The 20,967-nt window shown below is 41.5% G+C and overlaps 3 protein-coding genes across 3 annotated transcripts; 2 read left to right on the top strand and 1 right to left on the bottom strand.

Moving 5' to 3' along the window:
- Positions 1-3,727: 3,727 nt before the first annotated feature.
- Positions 3,728-18,998, bottom strand: LOC140923136 (patched domain-containing protein 3-like). The gene is made up of 4 exons (XM_073373211.1): positions 18,805-18,998; positions 7,755-8,984; positions 6,236-7,380; positions 3,728-4,421 (listed from the first exon to the last, which is right to left on the bottom strand). The coding sequence occupies exons 1-4, from the start codon at positions 18,879-18,881 to the stop codon at positions 3,940-3,942; spliced, it is 2,934 nt and encodes a 977-aa protein (XP_073229312.1). The 5' UTR covers positions 18,882-18,998; the 3' UTR covers positions 3,728-3,939.
- On the top strand, positions 10,193-15,305 carry LOC140925567 (uncharacterized). Its single transcript, XM_073375515.1, has 3 exons — positions 10,193-10,338; positions 10,456-15,147; positions 15,243-15,305. The coding sequence occupies exons 2-3, from the start codon at positions 10,636-10,638 to the stop codon at positions 15,303-15,305; spliced, it is 4,575 nt and encodes a 1,524-aa protein (XP_073231616.1). The 5' UTR covers positions 10,193-10,338; positions 10,456-10,635.
- Positions 15,441-17,370, top strand: LOC140923127 (uncharacterized). Its single transcript, XM_073373200.1, has 2 exons — positions 15,441-17,168; positions 17,286-17,370. Exon 1 carries the CDS (start codon positions 15,442-15,444, stop codon positions 16,897-16,899), a length of 1,458 nt encoding a protein of 485 aa, XP_073229301.1. The 5' UTR covers position 15,441; the 3' UTR covers positions 16,900-17,168; positions 17,286-17,370.
- Positions 18,999-20,967: the final 1,969 nt, after the last annotated feature.

Genomic DNA, 20,967 nt, shown 5'->3' with positions numbered 1-20,967 from the left:
ACTCGACATTGATCATTATCGTACAAAGGTAAAGAAGACCCTCCGGGAAGCCCTCTAATTTATTTTATTTTAAACAACATTTGGTCAGGGGTGCCCAGTTCAGCGAGGCTGGTTTGAATGGTACCCTGATGAAAAAGGGCAAGACATAATGATAAAAAAATGGTAAAACTTAGGATAACAAAAGTAAGGGCGGCTCATTTAGGCTTGGATCTTTAAAGCGCCTTTTTAGGCAAAACGCAAACTTATTGATATCATGCTCGCTCCTCAGGGCCAGAGGAAGCGCGTTCCAGGTCTTGGCTTCGCTGAACCTGAAGGAGCCCCGCTACGTAGTTGTCCTAGCAAGTGGCAGGCGGAGTAAATCTCTATGGTGCGTGTTATATGAATGGAAATCGCGCATCAGTGGCTAAATTCATTTTGTAAATATGCTGGAGCCAGGCCATGAAGGCTTTTAAACACTAGCATGCACTTTAGATATATAGTCCCGGCGGGACTGAAGCGTAGGCCAACTGAACGTGCGAGATGTCTGCGATTGTGAAACTGTAGCCTTCAGTAATACTGGCGGCACGCCTATGAAGGTTGTCCAAGGACTCTCGGTCAGTCTTACCGCAGGAGTGGTCCGCAAATTTTGCAAAAAGAAAAACACTTTAACAAATATCGAATCAATACCAAGAATAACAAATTTAGCAGAAGTTCATACTTATAAAGAACAAAAGTTAAGGAAGGCTCTCTAATGATCCGCACACTTCGCAAAAATGGCAAAAGTATAAAAACAAGAATTTTCATTGCAAGAATAAAAACACTTTAACAAATATCGAATCAATACCAAGAATAACAAATTTAGCAGAAGTTCATACTTATAAAGAACAAAGGTTAAGAAGGTCCCTCCAACTTGTTACCAAGTAGTTTATTTTAGTTTTGTTTTCGAGTTTTGGCATTTTTAAGGTTTTTCTTATTTTTAGCGTATCCGAATGATTATTTTGTAGTACGTGCTAGTTTCTTAATAAACTGTTCAAGGAAATTCAATGTATAGCCCACACGTTTAGTTCCTTGAGCTTTTGAGAAGAATAGTTTTTATGAAGGATTTGTTAAAATTAGTTGTAGATCTTTGAAGTAGGCATATTCGGGATTATAGCTGACCTTGAGTTTTACCTATATTGAAGTTACTGTTAATTTGTATACTTTGTCCCACCTAGCGAGCAGTTTTACCGCTTCAATTGGTTCTTTGGTACTGTCAATTACAACAATGCAGACTATTCTGTTCTTCGCAAGTTAAGCGAAAGGATATGAGATGGAAAGTTCTCACGGTCAGCTAACCCAAGCACGTCTACAAGTAGCAGTTGCAAGTAGCAGTTGCTGCTAGATGAAGAAGAAGCGTTGTTGTAGCTGCTGAACGATGAGAAGAATAAAAGATTTAGAAGAAGAAGAACAGAGTCTTGGTTCCTTCGTTAACTAGCCAAGCGAGAACCTTACAGTCCCCAACATAATTGGTGGAGAAGTTCAAACTTATAAAGAACAAAGGTTAGAAGGGTCTCCTGAAGTCCACAAATTTCGCAAAAATCGCAAACGAAAACTTTCATTGCTAAGAAAGAAACAAGCTAACAAATATCGCAAGGCTAACAAGAATATCAAATTCAGCAAAAGAGTAAAGGTAAACAAGGCCCTCTAACGGTCCGCAAATTTCGCAAAAATCAACAACAACAACAACCAAAATTGTTCCAATTTGCAAAAGTTCAGACTTGTAAAGAATAAAGGAAAAGAAGGCCTTGGGTTTCGCAAAAGTAAAAAGAATAGCCAAGAATTGCGCATTAAAAAGAAGGGCAAAAAGGGGCCAAGACACCTGCACGTCAGTGTTTCTTCCCGACCGATAGATAAAGGAATGTCAAAACCCAGTGCTCACAGACGGGCGCAAATGCCAGCAACAAACGTAAACGTAAGTAGAACGTTTCATGGCCAAGAACCCACCATAAAAAACGTCCCAAAGTAACAAGAATAGTAAAAGGCGAAATCTGCCAAATTTTCGAGGCCCTTCCTTGCCTTTTCTCTTTCTAGCCCTAGAATTTTGCTATTTTTTCCGATATTTGTTTCTCAGTCTTTTTTCATAGCAAGAAAAATTCTTTTCACTTTTGCGCTTTATGCGAAATTTGTGGCATTCTCGACAACCTGCTTGACCTTTTTTATTTCTAAGTGTAGAATTTTGCTAAATTTATTATTCTTGCCTTTTTTGCGGAATTTGCGACCTTTCCGAGGCCCTTTTTTGTCTTTTCTCTTTGAAGTCTGAAAACTTTGTTAAGTTTGTTTACTGTTGCTACTTTTGCAATGTTTGTTACTCAGTCTTTTTAGATATCAAGAAAAAATTCTTGTTTCTTTTGCGAAATTTGTAAAATTTGCGGCCTTCTTGAGACCCTTCTTGGCCTTTTCCCTTTCTAAGTCTAGAATTGTGTTCAATTTGTTATTCATGCTATTCTTGCGATATTTCTTACCCTGTCTTTTTAGATTACAAGGATATTTCTTGTTACTTTTGGGAAATTTGCGACCTTTCCGAGGCCCTTCTTTGCCTTTCCCATTGTAAGTCTAGAATTTTGTTAAATTTGTTAGTCGTGCTATTTTTGCGATATTTGCAATTAAGTGTCTCTCACTATTTCTTGGAATCATTTTTTTTTGCTAAAATTGCAAAAAAAATTGCGTTGCAAATTTATGCTACTGCGTTCGATCATGGGTATAGCTCAAATTTTCACGAATCCTTTGTCTCGCATTTTCCAGAAGAGATTTGAGCATAAAAACCAGACCAAATATTATAGAAGACTGACCAGAAAGCCTCAGAGTCATTTTAAAATTTTGATTTATCGAACGTGGGTTATTGTTTATAGAGGAATCTATTGCACTCATGTCATATCTTCAGTCTCTCAAGGGGGGGTCAATAGAGACGTTATTATCTCTCCGCATGTTTGGATTGCGCGCAGAACAAACAGGGATCAGCTTTATCTCAGTACCCAGGCGCGTAGCTTGAGTTTTAGAAGGGGTGTTCGTTTTCAAATTGAAAGCCAAATGCGGACCAAGCACTGTCAGGAAGAAAAGGAAAAACTTAGCAAAAATACAAGTATTTCAAAACACGTTTCATTTCAAGGCTCGAACTGAAGAAAGCGTTATGATTCTGCTTGTACGAATAAAGAAAAACTCTTGACAGATATAGATACAGATAAGTTCGCTCTTATATTTGACTCTCCTGTTCTCATGTGTGTTTTTTGCGTTCCTTTCAATAAAATGATATCTCAGTGAAACCAGAAGGAATAAAGAATGAAAAGACAGAAATTTTTCTGAGACTTTGTTAAAGGTATACGCTCTATGCGTCCGGTCATGGGTATTCATAAACTAAACATCCTTGGGTAAAGACTTCCAAATAGAGTACGTGACAATTTCTTCCAAATCATCAGGTAAATCATACCTGATATGCATTACAGCAAGGGAGGAGAGCCTACTCTCGCCCGTGGTACACATTGTTATTCAACGTGCACTAACTCAATAGTTCATGTATATTGCTTCGAACTTTGACAGTGTACCCAAGTCTTCTTAGCAATGCTTATTAAGAATCTAAGCTACGACCGTAATAAAGTTAGCAGTTTTCCGAATTTTTCCAGGGTTTTCTGGAACCTCAATATTTACGTTCCAAAGATAGTCTGTCCGAACCCCTCAACCCTCCCCCCCGCCCCCCCTACTACGCGCCTGGTATCGTAGATAGAAAGTATGTTTTTACCTTTCACGTAAAGCTGCTGGCGAACCAAACAAACAAACAAACAAACAAAACAAACAAAACTGCAATGGTCGGCGTTCAAACCTTTTCCTAACTCACACAAAAAGAAATAGTACAAACTGGACTCTTTAAGGTTATAACTTGCTATGTCAACTAAGGTCCGGTCACGCCCGAGTAGCCTCGGATTATCTTCACGATCCAGCTTCTCGCTCACGCTTTGTCGAGGCATCTAGCTCATCGTCACCAGTTTCTAAGCCCTCGTTCTGACGTCCTTTGAAAACGTTCACTATATATTGATGGTAATCTGTTTCATCATTTTCCTGTCTCTCATTACTATTAGGATGCACTTCGTTGGCGTTTTCTTCTGCAGCTAACTCAAAAGAAGGGTTCTCGGCTGCTAGACCCGGGTTTTCATTTCCAGTCACTGCCAGCTGCAAATCGTGGCTACCTTCATCTTTCTTGTTTATGTTGCCTAGTCTTTCTGTGCTAACTCTGACTGAGGGAGATGTGGTAACTGAAGGCTTCCAACACAGCAAGGACATATAAACAGGCATAATGCACAGACCGTGAATAAGACCAAACCCGACGATTCCAAGGAACATTCGGAAAAAGATTCGAAATATCTCGGACGCAGCAAATGCTAAAACGATCATTCCAAGGAAGGTACTGAAACCTAAACCACACACAAAAACATAAAAATAAAAATAGGCAAATAAATAAATAAAAACCAAGAATAAGATCGAGCCGCACTATAGATTTCGCATTATTTGTTTTCAATTTTTCACATTGGTGACTAAATTGGTGACACATTGGACAGTGTTTTTCGCGCTTTGATTGGCTACTCAATCTTTGAATACCCAACGCTATTCACTGATTCGCCTCCAGTTCCTCCGAGCGAGCGACGCCAAACTGGCGTAAATTACGAGCAAAATGGCTTCCCGGTTTGCTGCCATAACAAACAAAGAAATTTCTCAAATAATCAAACAGCCTGTTCCTGAAATACACGAAGAAGCTGACGCAATTTGGTTTGGGAGTTTTAACAAGGAAAGCTTTGTCTGTTTGACTTGAATTTATCGATGAAACCGGTGAAAAAGTTTTTTGTTTACAAATGCAAATGAAGCTTAAGTCTTGCGTTACTTTATTTAGGTTACATGTTCAAAAATAAGCTTTAAAGTAAATTTAATACTTTTTTTACATAATGGTTTAATTAAAAGAGAATTCAAAACTCCTTTTCCAGAAATTTCCCCGAAAGAGCTGAACAAATACCTTCAAAAGTTTTATTTGTCAACAAGAAAACACGACGGCCGTTCGGTCATTGTGCGCCAAAATTGTAACGAGATCGTTAACAACAGTAAATGAGTTAAAAATATCATTTTTTTGCTCAATATCTCACTGTTTTTGTATATAATAAAACAATTATTCACCGAAGTGGAGGTGACTAAGTAAATACCTACCACTAGCCACGGATTAATTGTTATCTATGCCTTCGTCGAATACTGGCATCATACAAGTGTAAAATTTGATGTTCACGAGAAAGGTTAACCCACTAAAGGCTCCCTCGTGATTCGAAAGTAAAAAATCCCAAGCATATCCCTCAAATCACGCTCACCGGTTTTTTTTTTCGCCGGCCGGTTTACCTTTAATTTTGCAATACTTCTGTATGTGACGTACCATGTTTGCAACCCACAGTGACCCGCCCAAATAGAGACGCACGCAACGCTTTTAAACTAGATTCGCCTGGCGTTAATTTGATTATGTTCCACCGAGTTCGAGTTGAAGGTAAGATTAACTTATGTATAAATCAATATTAAACGTTGTGTTTTTGGAGGTTGGCTTCGCTTTTCACATATAAAATTTCGAAATATTTTTTTATATAAGAAAGTTGTAAGGTCTTGTAATGTTCAGAGATAGTGTTTTTGAGAAGATGGCCAGTGGTTTTTCCAGTTAAAAGATTCTTCAGCAGCCACGTCCGTGAAAATCAGCTGAAATGATGAGATTTGAAATACCTTGAAACGTTTTGACGGTTAATATTACTCTACATTTTTGACGTAGACAGTTAAATTTTAGGCCTTTTGACGCCTGATGGTTAACCCCATTAAGACCCTCTATAAGGGAAACCTATTGCGTTATCCACTGGACAAAGATAAATCCAGTGGATAGCGTTATCCAGATTTTGCACAAGTGGGGTGAGATCTCTACCGCAGTGGGTTATTTCAAGAAGGCAAATGCTTTTATAGTCTTCACCATATGCTTTCTTGAAGCTGTTCATCATAAATGGTTTTTAAATAAAGAGTTCGGCGAAATGAAAATGGCTTAGAACGCGGTTTTGTTAGACACTGGCTAAATCCCCTTTAAATAAGAGGCCCTATTATTCCAGTTAAAACTAGGTGATCTGTAGGTGTCCGTTTTTGGAGCATTTTCGTTGTATAGCAGTGTCCAAGGTCCGTTATGATAGGGTTGACTGTATATTGAATGAAGTTGACTTACATCCCATGAGCACACTTGCACCCAGAGTACTCAGAGCATCTACCACTCGGTCATTTGCTGATAACTTGTTGGAAAAAACGTATGCATGCGCAATGTGTGCGCTGTAATCAACTGCAAAACCAATAGCCATAACAAGATTTATCATGGACACAGCGTTGAGTGACACACCCCAAATAACCATTAAGCCAAACAGTTCACATATCAGGGCGGCAAAGTTGAACAACACGAGGATTGCCACTGTGCAGTCAACCAAAAAGGGACTGGTGACAACAAAGACTGTAATGGCAGCGATTATGAGGTTCCGTATAGTTTCACGTGATGTGATAACATACTGTTCAAAGAAAACAAATGCACTTGTAATGGGGAAGGCCTTGAGGTTGGACTTAGTTTCAAGATCTTTGCGAAGTGATTGCATAGCATTTTTTTGGAATGTAGACTCGCCGTTGCTTTTCATGAAACCGATAATGCGCGAAGCTTCTAGCTCGGAGCCATCAGTAGAAAACTTCAGATCCTGAGCGAAGAATAAAAACTCTGTTTGATTGAGAAAGGCTTCCAGATTAGGCAAAAATGCTGGACCCATAGCGCTGATGTTAGCCATTTTAGCAAACTTTGCGAAATGGTCCATCCACGACAAAGATCTGGCTAGGTAATGTTCATTGTTGTTCACAATGTTTGTTAGGTTTTTGATAGCTTCCTGTGCAGAGGGTTTCTCATAACCTGCGTTTCCAGTTATCACAATGCTGACTTCGATGGAAAGTTCAAAGTGCTCTGCTTCAGCGGTCAGAAATCGTTTCAAGTACGAATCATCTTTCGCTAGGATCCTTCTGTCGAATTTCTCGTCTACTTGCAAGACTCCATATATTCCAGCCCCAAGCAAACCCAGAGATAAAACGATAACGACCACCTTTGTCACCGGATAGGTAAGAAACCTGCCCCAGGTCCCCATAGCGCGATTCGAAAACTGTGGGCTAGGCTCGTCCCAGGCTGGTGCGCCCTCCTTTGGCTGAGGTGCTTGGCAGAATGGTAAGCAGTCTCGACGACCTGATTTTATTCTCTTTACGTCGTATGTCATGATGGCCACGAAATAGGTGATGATCATTATGTAGGAGAATGTCACCGTTAGAGCCGCATAGATACAAAAATACCTGATAAATAAATGACTAGAGTTAGTGTTCTTTTAAACAAAACGGAACCGTATGCGCAATTCACTTGTACGTACATTACATTCATGAGACATGACAAGCAAATCTCAACATGGGCTGTGAAGGGTTAGAAAAAGGATTCCTTTCCGATCTGTATGGGCGTTAACAATGCAACAACTTAGCCTGTCGACAGACCCCCTATTTTCTCTTAAGAGATTTTCGAGCGCGCGTATGAACTAAGATAAAAATCGAGGGAGAAGAACGTCTGTGGACAGGTGACCAGAAACTTTGTTTTCATTATTTCGTCAAAACAGTAAACATTCACACAGAAAGTCTCTTGTCTTAAGGCTTGAAATTTATATTTGTAAGGCCCTAACCTTATTGCAGGAAAAGAAGTGGAAGTACTAACTGCAAACGCCACCAGGTCAGTCACAGTTGTCATGGTAACGGTGGCACCTGAATGCGCCATAACAGCTCTGATTATTTCGGTCAATGACATGTCCCGTGGCTGCCGATCAAGTTCATCCACTAGAATAAACATGTCATCGATTCCAATTCCAAGAACTAAAAACGGTAACACGCCCACGATACTGATGAAAGGAACCCGACACCACATGGCAAGGCCGAACCCAGATAGTATCCCAAGGGCCACTGCGAACACCCCTGCATTAGCGAGCAAGGAGTGACCGGTCAGCGGATTCAGAAATTTGCCAAGCATGACGCAGGCAAATGTGATCATGAGAGTGAAAGTGATTGACACCAGTGTGACGTCAGAGCCACTGCTTTCGGCGATAGCGTCGTCTAAACTTCTCCCGCTTGAGTAATGAACTTTAAAACATGAGAGGGTACCGTCTAACGACTCCAGTTTGTCAATAAACGTTTTTTCCCACTCCAGAACTTTGTCGTTTTCTTTTTCATCGCTTAAGTCACTCATTAGATACACCATTTGCAGTGCTGTGGCTTTTGAGAAAGTTCCATCTTTGTTTTTAGTTGCGCCACCAAAAGTACGATTAAAATTGTAGGAGAAAGTCCGGCCATTCCTCGCCAAAGGGCGTGAGCTGTTGTATGCTTTCGATATTTCCTCTTGAACTTGTTCCAGGGTCATTTTACTATCGATTTTGCTCTCATTAAACTTCAAAAATTCGAGCGGGTTAATTATCATGCAGTCGTCCTGCGTCTTCGCCTTGTCCCCTGATAGTGTGACACAGAATTCAGAGTATGATTCTAACTCCATAACAGCATGATGTGCCTTGAAGGCCTGCCGCAGACAGTCAGGAACCAGAACATTGCGATCAGCAGAAGATGCTGTTAAAAGGACGATTTCTTCGCGAATTTTTACTCGAAAGTATTCCTCGGCTTTATCTAAATCATTAATAGAACGGCTGCTTTGAGGAACAAATAGCTTTACTGTTCTGTTTTCTGCCTTGAACCAGACAAAACCCACGGAACAGATACTGACGAACACGAGACATATTGAGATGGTAATTAGCGGATGTTTAGCGATTCCTTCGCCGAACCAACCAAAAAATCTTTCCAATAGACGCATATACCACCTGCAGAAACTTGACCACCAGTAACATGGGCTGAACTTGGATTGACAGCAACAACTACGAAGGAAAAAGAAAATAAATTGGGAAATGTTTTACATCAAATGTGTTCTCATATTAAAATTTTTCTGTTTAAAAAGTCTACAAAATAAGGAAAATTAAACTTTCTCAAATCTTTACGAAGAGTAACCTTAATATAACCGCTAACGGTGGTGCTGGTTCTTTTGATCCTTATGTTGTAACAACGGTGCTTTGAGACGCCACGAATCGATCATAAAAAAGTTATAAAACGTTCTACCGCTGAAAAGAATAAGACGATAAAAATTCTGAAAGCGTACTAGCATAAAAATGCAGTTGTCTTACAAAACTGATTAGGAAATTTATGCCCAAAAGAATCTTACATTTTATTCGGGAAAGTGTAAGAAGTGTTAGCAGTGCGCTTTTCATGAGAGACGAAATGAAGGTGTTCTCCGTCTGCAGATTCCCAAAAGTGGTAAGTTTCTTGTGAGGAGAATCCGCTGAGAAAAGTCGAACAAGGTAACCGCCGGATTGATGCGGATTCGCAATTTGCACATCTCCCATAATACACTTTGTTCGCTCCCAAAAATTTTGCATAAGCATTACCATCAATTTCTCTTGGGACGACTGTAGTACACAAGAGAAATTAGAAAGAAATTAACAAAGGTTGTGCAATTTTTTTTTTTTGGGGGGGGGGGTGTTGGGAAAGGGGGGTGGGGGAGGGGGACGCAAACAAGGTGTATTTTGGGAGCTGTGCAAGTAGCGAATAAGAGAGGTCCCAAGGACAATCATAATTCGGGGCGACTAGATTATAAATCACTAGAACCACTGTCACATGCTAGCAAACTTTTGTTTGTTTGATTTGTTAACACGATAGTCAATCATGAACATTCAGTATCCAATTGTCACTTTGCAGTAGAGGCAGATATGTTGGTTGACAAAAACGAAAGCATTTCCCTCTGCGGTGTGCTAAACTCGTTCTTTTTTCAAAATCTGGCGAGAAGATGTGTCGTTTTAAAAACCAAAATAGACTGATAGATGGGTAGATTCAAACCAAGAATACACGCAATACAGCAACAGACCTGAATAGTCCCAGTCGGCAAGTAAAAATTTCAACAACCATCTGGGACGGCAACTTACCGTATTTTCTTATTTTTAAATGTATTTATACATAAAGCCGGACAAAGCCAGCGCTTAAGTGTGTCCTGCATATTAAACCCAAACTTAGAAACTCGAACATTTTGTGTGACTGCAGCGCTGCGCAGTCAGCGGTATGTTGTAAAAGCTTAGCAGCCGCACCAGATTTTAGTAAGCGGCCGCCATGTTAGCCCTTTCTCGTGTTGTTCAAGTTTTTGGATAGTTATCGCCATCCATCGGACATTATACGGCCTAAACGGTAAGAACTGTTAAAAGAACATTTTACGGAAAATCCCAAGAGAGTATTTCACACGACATTTTGAAGTTTAGTACTTACGAATCACGTATTTAGCCTATCATGTATTTGTCATGTCAGATTGTTATCTCGGGACTCAGGATCCAAGAACTAAGGAGTAAAAAGAATGTGTTGTACCGAGGACCTGTGAATAAACTACGTTTGGGACGTTCGTGTTGATTGTTAGCAACTCCTCTTGTTGTATGTACTACGGGAGGCCAGCCACAATAACAATCGTTTGACGATCTTCGTGTAGCAGTCATGTCCGTCAACAAAGAAGCAAGACCCGAAGACCAGGTCAATGTGGCGCTGGAAGAAGAAACTGATGAATCAAGGAAGCGTTTCCTGACGGAGAAAGGGTATACGTATCAACTCAACTTGAAAACAAGTAACTTGAAAACTAAGAAATGTGAACTGGTGAAGCGAATGAGAGGTACTCTACTGAAGCGAGGTCAGTCAACTAAACTAGTAGAATTTAAGAAAGAATTCAGCGAAGCTCAGATTTTGTATTGCGAATTTCAAGACATGGTTGAAGAGATTAAGGTTTTTGCGAACCCAGATGAGAATGTGGAAAATATTGAAAGAATGGTTGATCAAGTTGGCAGAGAATGGTCAAATTTTGAGTGTGACATTAGATCAGAGATAAAGTTTCTGGAATTTGTCGAACACCACGTGGATGATTCAATCTCTGAAGCATCCAAAAGGTCCAGTCGAGCATCCAAGAAAAGTAGTAGGTCAAAAATAAGTTCCAATGATAATGTTGAAGAAGATAGGTTTCAGTTACAAAAGGAGGAAGCTGCCTTAAAGGCTAAACTGGCCTATATAGAGAAGGAACGGTTACTGAGATTAGAACACAGAAAGACTGAGTTGACCAAATTAGAACAAGAAAGAAAGTTGGAAGAGCTAAGATTACAAAGTGAACTTGCTCAGAATCAAGCAAAGCTTAATGTATGCATGTCAGCAGATAAAGTAGAACTGTTTGATGATCAGGATCTAAACTCGATTCCCCCCGCTGATAAAGTCAAGGACATGGACAAATTCCTTAATTCAATTCCAGTCACAAGTAAGAGTGATCTCTCTCCTGGTCAGCAAGAACCTATCTACTCTTCAACTCAGTTAAGTGGAGCCCAACCCACTTTCAGTCTTCCGCGTGTAGAAAATGGAGTGCACAGTACGTTAAGCCCCAGTGCCACACCCTTTCAACCACACTCTGTCGTCTTAGAAAAGTGTATGGACAAATTAGTGGAAACAAGTAGTATGTTGGTGGCAGCTACTATGGAGCAGAACCTAGTGAACAGGCAACTAGCAATCTCAGGGCAACTGCCTAAGATTTCAATCCCAGTTTTTAGTGGAGATCCTTTGGAGTATCCTACATGGAACAGTTCCTTCAGTGCCCTTATTGATTCCAAACCAATGGACGCGCAGACAAAATTGAACTTCCTACATCAGTACATCTCAGGAAAGCCCAAACAAGTTGTTGATCAGTATATGTTAATTGGTACTGAAGATGCCTATCAGTCTGCGAGAAAGTTGTTAAAGGAAAGGTATGGTAACTGCAATGTAGTAGGGACAGCCTTTATGAACAAACTGGAGAACTGGCCTAAGATTGGCGTAAGAGATGCGGAGGCCCTAAGAGATCTTTCTGACTTCCTGCAAAAGATAATTGCCGCCAGAGAAACTACTCCTAGTCTTGCTGTCTTAGACTTTGCGAAGGAGAACGTTAAAACTCTAAACAAGTTGCCATTTCAAATTCAGAATAAGTGGAGAGGAATAGTACAACAGTGTAGAGTCTCAAAAGGAAATGGTACTTACCCTACCTTCTCTGAATTTGCTTCATTTGTGAAAGAGTGTGCAGAGAGAGCGAACATTCCCGAACTTGAGGAGCTGTCCAAAACCAAAGAGTTTGTTAGGCCTAGAGGACCATTCAGACGCTCACCAAAAGGCGAGGAGGCCTTTTCCTTCGAAACTCATGTATTGGATCCAAGCAAGAACGTGACTGCCCAGGGTCAAGGTGAAAAGGAGAGACCCCCAACCTGTTCGCAAGGGAGGAGCGAGAAGAAAAAGACCGAAGTATGTCTGTTTTGCAAGGAAGAACATCAGCTAGACGAGTGTAAAAAGTTTGCAGAGAAGCCGCACAAGGAAAGGAAGGACTTCTTCTATAAGAAATTTCTTTGTCTTGGATGTGCCTCTAGCAGTCAACATCAAGTATCCTCCTGTAAGAACAGACTTAAATGTCGCACGTGTTCTGGAAATCACCCTACATGTCTCCATATTCAGAAAACTCCCAAGGAAAGTATTACGAACTGTACAAATGTTTGTACCATCCCAGAGCAAGAGGGCGGCTCGGATCATGCCATGATTGTACCTGTTTGGGTTAGACAAGTTAGCCAACCCAGTAAAGAAGTCTTACAATATGCAGTGCTTGATGACCAGTCCAATGTGAGTTTTGTGTCGCAAAGTTTGTGTGAAAAATTGGACTTGCAAGGCCCACCAACCGACTTGCTGCTGACAACAGTGCAAGAGAGAAATGTACATGTACCAAGCAACCGTATTTGTGGAGTTGAGGTGTTGGATTTTAGAAGGGAGCATGCTGTGAAGCTACCCATGATGTTCAAGCGAGATATCATCCCAGCCAGTCGGTCGCAGATTCCAAAAGCCAGTGTTGCCCGGAAATGGGAACATCTGTGTCCTATTGCTGACGAGCTCATGCCCTACAATCCAAGTGTGGAAATCTCCTTGCTGATTGGCAATAATTGCCCTAGTATCGTCAGACCCAGAGAAGTCCTAGTGGGAGGTGAAGACGACCCTTACGGCCAAAGATCTTTAATGGGGTGGGGTATAATCGGCAAGGTGTGCAAATCTACAGGTGAAGCCAACCATAAGGAAGGAGTGTGCAACAAGGTGATGGTCAAAGAAACCCATGAACACTTTGCCTTTACGACAAAGGTGAAAGAGATTATCAACCCACAGAAGATTATTAAGATTCTTGAGTCAGACTTTACAGAAAGTTCTGCAAATACCAAGCCCTGTTCAGCTGAAGACAGGAGATTCCTCAACATCCTTGAGAATGGTATTGTGAAGAGATCGGATGGGCACTACGAGATGCCTCTCCCTTTGAAGACAGACAAACCGTCTCTACCCTTCAACCGCGAACTAGCTGTCAAGAGATGGCACCAACTTTTAGCAAGGTTTAAGAGAAACCCCAAGTTTCTGGAAGATTATCGCTTATTCATGAAAGATGTGATTGCTTTGTGTGCAGAAGAGGTACCACCGGACCGCCATGGAGTTCAGGATGGAATGGTTAACTATGTACCACACACCGGTGTTTACCACCCAAAAAAACCAGACCAGATCAGGGTTGTTTTTGATTGTTCGGCCCAGTATGAAGGGGTGTCCCTGAACGATCACTTGTTACAAGGACCCGACCTCATGAACACTCTTCTGGGGATCCTGTGCAGATTCAGACAAGAAAATGTTGCGTTTATGACTGACATTAAGAGTATGTTTCATCAGTTTATGGTGTCAGAGGAACACAGAGATCTCCTGCGCTTTTTGTGGTGGAAGGGTGGGAATCCTGCAAATGAAGTGACTGAGTATAGGATGAAGGTTCATCTTTTCGGTGCTGGTAGTTCACCTGGCTGCGCAAATTTTGGTCTGAAGAGAGCAGCAGATGATGGGAAGAAAGAGTTTGGTGAAGAAGCTGCTGAGTTTATACGACAGGACTTTTATGTGGATGATGGACTAAAATCAGTCCCTACCGTGGAGCGAGCTGTTACACTGATAAAAGCAAGTCAAGGCATTTGCGCCAAGGCCGGCCTGAGACTGCACAAAATTTCATCAAACAAAAGAGAAGTTCTTGAACAGATTCCGGCCGAAGATCGCGCCAAAGGATTAAAGGAGCTAGACTTGAAGGTTGATCCACTGCCCTTAGAACGTGCCTTAGGAGTAGTGTGGTGCATTGAGAATGACAGTTTTCAATTCCGCATCGAGCTGCGTGACCGTCCCCTAACGCGACGTGGCGTACTTTCCACAATCAGTTCAATCTACGATCCTAGTGGTTTCGTTGCCCCAGTTACCTTGAAAGGAAAACAAGTTTTGCAGCAAATGTGCCGAGACAAGCTTGATTGGGACAGCCCAATTCCAGAGAGTTTGTATACTCATTGGGAGAAATGGCGTCAGGATGTTCTGAATCTCGATCAGCTGCAAATTCAACGTTGTTTTAAGCCGGAGAACTTTGGGCAGGTCAAAGCCAGCGAGTTGCATCATTTCTCAGATGCTAGTGTAGAGGGTTATGGACAGTGCTCGTACCTTCGACTAATCAATGTGGAGGACAAGGCGTACTGTTCCCTTGTCATTGGGAAATCTAGAGTGGCCCCGTTAAAGCAAATCACTGTGCCGAGGCTAGAATTGGCTGCAGCTACTGTTTCAGCAAACGTGAGTGAATTTCTTCGTCGAGAATTGTCTTACACGGACATTAAGGAACATTTCTGGACAGACAGCAAAATCGTCCTTGGTTATGTTAACAACGAAGCTAAGAGGTTTCATGTGTATGTGGCAAATCGTGTGCAGCAGATTCGTGACGTCACTAACCCGAGTTCTTGGTTGTATGTCAGCACTGAACTTAATCCTGCTGACCATGCCTCGCGAGGCCTTACAGCGTCACAGTTATTACAAGGAACCAACTGGCTAACTGGACCCTTATTTCTTTGGAAGAGTGGAACTTTCCAGCCTGAGAAGATAGAAGAATTTCAAGTGACCGAAAGTGATCCTGAAGTAAGGAAAGCAGCCGTTTTCACATCTCGTGTAGAGAGCAGAGCTACTCAAGCCCCTGAACCGTTAACGTCAAGCCGTTTGCGCCACATGTCAAGCTGGCAGCATGTGCTGAAGGCAATAGCTTTGTGTCTACGACTGAAGAGCAAACTGGCAAGTAGAGAAGTGAAGTTGACGAGACAAACGGATGGTGAGAGCATCAGACCATTACCGAAGGTATCAGTCACACTTACAGAACTTCACGCAGCAGAGAGGGAAGTTCTTAAGGTTGTTCAACGTGAACATTTACATGACGAGATGCAAGTTTTAAAGGAACTTAAGGAAGTTGGAGAGCTTACTACTAGAAAGATCGCAAGAGAAAGAAATCTAGCCGTCAAGAAGTCTAGTTGCTTATATCGTTTGGATCCATTTCTCGATGAAAACGGTGTTATCCGCGTTGGTGGCCGCGTGAGACGAGCTAACCTTCCATTTGCAACGAAGCATCCTGTGATACTTCCTCGTAAAAGTCATATTACAGATTTGCTGATTCGATTCTGGCATGCCAAAGTGAACCACATGGGACGAGGTATCACCCAAAATGAGTTGCGCCAGAGAGGCTACTGGGTTGTTGGTGGATCGTCAGCAGTGTCAAATTGTATTTCCAAGTGTGTTACATGCAGAAAAATGCGCGGCCCCCTGCAAATTCAGAAGATGGCCGATTTGCCTGTGGATCGAGTTGAACCTTCGGCCCCCTTCTCGTATTGTGCTGTAGATTTCTTTGGACCTTTCCCGATCAAGGAAAAGAGGAGTGAAGTTAAACGTTACGGAGTTATTTTTACCTGTATGGCCAGCAGAGGTGTACACTTGGAGACAGCCAACTCGTTAAGTACCAGTTCCTTCATCAACGCACTTAGTCGCTTCCTCAACCGACGCGGTCCAGTCAGACAGCTCCGCTGTGATCAGGGTACAAACTTTGTAGGAGCGAGGAATGAGCTAAAAGCTGCCTTAGAAGAACTGGATCAGAACCGGGTGCAAGAGTACTTAGTGGAGAACGGATGTGATTGGATACCATTTCAGATGAATGTACCTCATGCCAGCCACATGGGTGGCACATGGGAAAGGTTAATCCGAACTGTTCGTAGTGCACTGGAGACGTTACTTCTGAGCGCTGGCACACAGTTGGACGACGAGGCGTTCAGAACCTTCATGACTGAAGCAGAGTGTATTGTTAATTCCAGACCCTTGTCTACGAACGACTTAAATGACCCAGAGGCACCAGAACCACTTACGCCCAGTCATTTACTTACCTTGAAAGCTAAAGTTGTACTTCCACCGCCTGGAAGGTTCCAGCGAGCAGATCTATATTCCCGCAAGTGGTGGCGCCGAGTACAATATCTCGCGAACGAATTTTGGCTTAGATGGCGCCGTGAGTTTCTTCATAGCCTGCAGGCTCGTAACAAGTGGATGTATCCAAAGCGAAATCTATCAGTTGGAGATGTAGTCGTATCCAAGGAAGACGAAGGACCACGTAACCAATGGCCACTCGCTAGAGTCGTAGAAGTCTACCCTAGCGAAGACGGATGTATCAGAAAAGTCAAAATTGTGAAAGCTGATGGAGAACTTGACAACCAAGGCAGACGTCGAAAGCCATCTACGTTCCTGGATAGACCAATCCACAAATTAGTCTTACTGGTACCCTCTGCAGATGAAGCGGATGTTGGTGATAGCAGCAGGGAGACCGAGGAATTCCCCAACGAGGAGCCAACTACTCAGTGAAGTCGCCCCGACAGGTGTAGAAGACACAAGTGACCGCCTTTATGAACATTTGTTTTGTTTAACTGTCTAGTATGGACATTAACTTAAGTAATTGTTAGGCAACAATTAGGGGAGCCATGTGACTGCAGCGCTGCGCAGTCAGCGGTATGTTGTAAAAGCTTAGCAGCCGCACCAGATTTTAGTAAGCGGCCGCCATGTTAGCCCTTTCTCGTGTTGTTCAAGTTTTTGGATAGTTATCGCCATCCATCGGACATTATACGGCCTAAACGGTAAGAACTGTTAAAAGAACATTTTACGGAAAATCCCAAGAGAGTATTTCACACGACATTTTGAAGTTTAGTACTTACGAATCACGTATTTAGCCTATCATGTATTTGTCATGTCAGATTGTTATCTCGGGACTCAGGATCCAAGAACTAAGGAGTAAAAAGAATGTGTTGTACCGAGGACCTGTGAATAAACTACGTTTGGGACGTTCGTGTTGATTGTTAGCAACTCCTCTTGTTGTATGTACTACGGGAGGCCAGCCACATTTTGCGATAACTGAATTTCAGTAATAGGAAAAGACCTAAGTGTAACTTGAGCATACCCCATGTGGATGAAGTGACAGGATATTCTAGGTTGAGCCGAGACTGATTCTGTTTGCGGCCAGCCATAAAGAATCCCCCAAATCAGGTTTGGGGATTTGAGAAAATCTCCAGTCCATTTTCGCCTCAGCTTTGTTCAGTGCCTTTGTCTGTCGTATTAAACTAAGTAAAGCAGACTTTTTCCGCTTTCGCTGTATCCATATTTACGGAAATATTTTTGCGGCATGCAATCAATCATTCTCAAAATTGGGATCAACTCAGACCCGTGCACTCCACTCGATCATTATCTTATCTCCCCTCAATGAATTATTTTGGGCTAGTTGACCACAATGGTTCCACTCTCTGTCACCACTGAGAAACCTTTCGACTTTCCAAGGCGTAATCTACAACCGACAGAGTAAATGGTAGCAACCGACAGAGTAGTGCGTACAGCCGACAGAGATTTGTGAACAACTGACAGAGTACCGAGAGAGTAGTGTGTACAACCGACACTGTAAATATTTACAGCTGACAGCGACAGAGGAATACGTACAACCGACAGAAAGAAGGTTTATAACCGACAAATTGTAGCCCGTACAGTAACAACCGATAGAGTGATGCGAACAACTGATAAAGAATATGTTGATACCACAGTAACTCTAAATAAAAATCATAACGAAAAAGACAATGAAATGGTACAACGGACAAAAATAATTTTGAAACAAACGGCGCGCCATAACTCAGCACTATTTCATACCGTACAGTTTGTAATTCATTTGTTGCGATCTTACTTAAAAAAATAAGGATCAGTTTTCAAGTATATTCAAACATATATAGGCCACAACCCTGTTTTGCAAAAATGTTTATCAAAAATCTAAGGCTCCGTTTAAAAATTTTCCTCCACAAATTTTCCTTCACAAGGAAATGTAAATATCGTTTGACGGAAAGCTGGATGGTATAACTTATGCCTTCTTGATCATTTCGCGTTGCCGCAGGCGCCCGGCGGAATACGAAATTTCGACGATTATGGACAAAATAAACCTCTCAAGACAACTCAAAAGCCGCCCACAGCCGGCCGAAAAAAGTGGTTGGCGAAAAGACACAAACCAGCAGTCTATCGGAGAATACAAGTGGGATTATATTCAATTTGTAAATCTGAGATCGCGGTAAACCACAATGATGCACCCTGGACCAGGAGACTAGGCTGCAGTGTGCTCGTAAATTGCTGGACCTCGTAGTGAGGGTAGTTCAAATGAATAACAAGCCAGATTAATGTTTCAAAGATGTTTTCGAGATGCTCGGTGAATCAAAAAAATAAAAAAAAAATACTAACAGATACCTCTGGTGTACGGCGTTGTTTCTCGTTGTTGCTCCGTCGGACTGATTGCAAATCGCTTCTTCGCGTCTTGTTACCATTTTGGAAAGCTAAATCTCTTAAATTAATATCATGGTCTCTAGATATTTCTCAGTTGCAACGAAGCGTTTCACCCATGATATTTGACCATTTTCATCGACCTTTGAAGTAGGCTGAAGCAGTTGCCATAACACACATCGTCCTTGACACATTGGAGAGCCTATATCGTTCTTTATGCAAATTTCTGTTAAAGAAAAACAATGTTGTTTACACAAACTAGCTTTCCATTGGATAAGATGATGGCGGTGTTACAGTCAAACCAGGTCAAGCGTACCCCCCAAGAAGCCATTAAAAACATGGAATCCGGAATCCGGAAACGGAAACGGAATCACGGAAACGGAAACGGAAACGGAATACGGAATCTGTGAAAGAAGGTTCCAAGCGATCGATTTGAAAAAAATAATATTAGCAATGACAATGAAATAAATAAACAGATAAAAAAAAGGCACAAATGAGTAAATTAGCTGAGTACAGGAGAGGAGACTGCTGTGTCACTAGAGGAGTCGATTCCGGTGAAAAGACGCTTGATACCACTGTCGGCAATGAATGCAAATTCTCATGGGACAGCAAAGCGAGGAGAAAAACGTGACTGACAAAAACTAGTGCCTTAACAAAAAGGTAAGTTATATGGAGACAGACTTCGTTTGAATCGTCTGAGGCGTCGTTTACATAACTGAAAGGCGTCGCCGTCAAGTTTTTCTCAGTGTCTTTTCTGGGTTGTCTTCAACAGTGTTCAGTTTTATTTATCAAGACAACTTACTCAAGAGAACCATGGCATTGTGGAGTCCACAGAGAAGAGAGAATTGTGCATGCATTTGCTTGATTCCGCAACCGATTACATCAAAATAATGCGCCATGTTTAATAAGCCTCTTCAACAAAAATACGAACGTCCACGTAAACTTAATTACCGGTACACCAGTATGCCACCAGTATTCAGCTTGGCGAAAAAGTTGAACTTATTGCTAAAACACCGGAACTGTGGTCACGTCACCGGTCGGTCATGTGTGGAGTATTCAGTTTGGGGACAATCACGTGGTGTGGTCTGAGGCTAACTTCGACTATTCTTGACAATTAGCTACAAAAGTAATACTTAACTGTATTATTCAACCCATGAACTCGTGAATAAAAATTACTCGTAAAATTACTTTCATCGGCCTTGCAGTGCAGTAACCCACACTACGGCAAACCTTATCAAGACACAATAACAAGAATATATTTAAGGGAACTGCCAAGAAAACTAAGACAAATTCTCTTTGGATTGTACTAAATTGTGTATTGCGAAATTCTTTAATTTTCTATCATCGATATTTGATTCCGTATTCTGTTTCCTTTTTTCGTTTCCGGATTCCGGATTCCGTGTTTTAGTGCTGCCCAATACAGAGAAGTTCTCGTAAAATATTCACTGCTCATTACGCATGCAGAAATGACGCTTTGAATTTGACACCAGTTACGGGAACGACTAACGGATTCATTTTTCAAATAATCAATTCACTGATAGAATCTTGGGGGGTACGCTTGACTTGGTTTGACTGTAATTCCTTGAATCAACATTAGTAGCTTGATCAAAATAAAGCGACAGAAAGAGACGAGTCTTAATAGATGTGACGCACTGCACAGCTTATAACTAAAAACAATAGAACCGTATTATTGAAATGATCATTTTTTCTTTCTTTCGCACGAATTGCAAACACTAAAAGAGGGTATAAAATAGAGGGTCTCAATGGGGTTAACCGATAGGCGTAAAACGGCCTAAAATTTAGTCGATAGCCGTGAAAATTGAAAAATTTTAACCGTTAGCCGTGAATAGGGTAAAAACAGTTAACCGTAAAAGAAATTGTTCCCTAGTTAGGTTTGTTGATTTAAGGAAGGTGTTAAACTCACTTTTTTTATGGTTACGTTTTTTACTTCCCGGCTACTTTGACTCCGTACGCACGTTAGGCCATTTTCGTCGCTCTCTCGTAGAACTAATTTTTTCCATAGCGAAAATCTGGCTTCTTGCTGGGGATTAATATTTGCTATTTTCAAGAGGTCGAGCCCTCGAAATACTAGTGAAACAACACGCAGAGATATGTCACTGTTTGTAAAAC

Source organism: Porites lutea, chromosome 1, assembly GCF_958299795.1.
Source record: "Porites lutea chromosome 1, jaPorLute2.1, whole genome shotgun sequence".
NCBI classification, from domain to species: domain Eukaryota; kingdom Metazoa; phylum Cnidaria; class Anthozoa; order Scleractinia; family Poritidae; genus Porites; species Porites lutea.
This window is presented reverse-complemented; position numbering and strand designations above follow the sequence as displayed.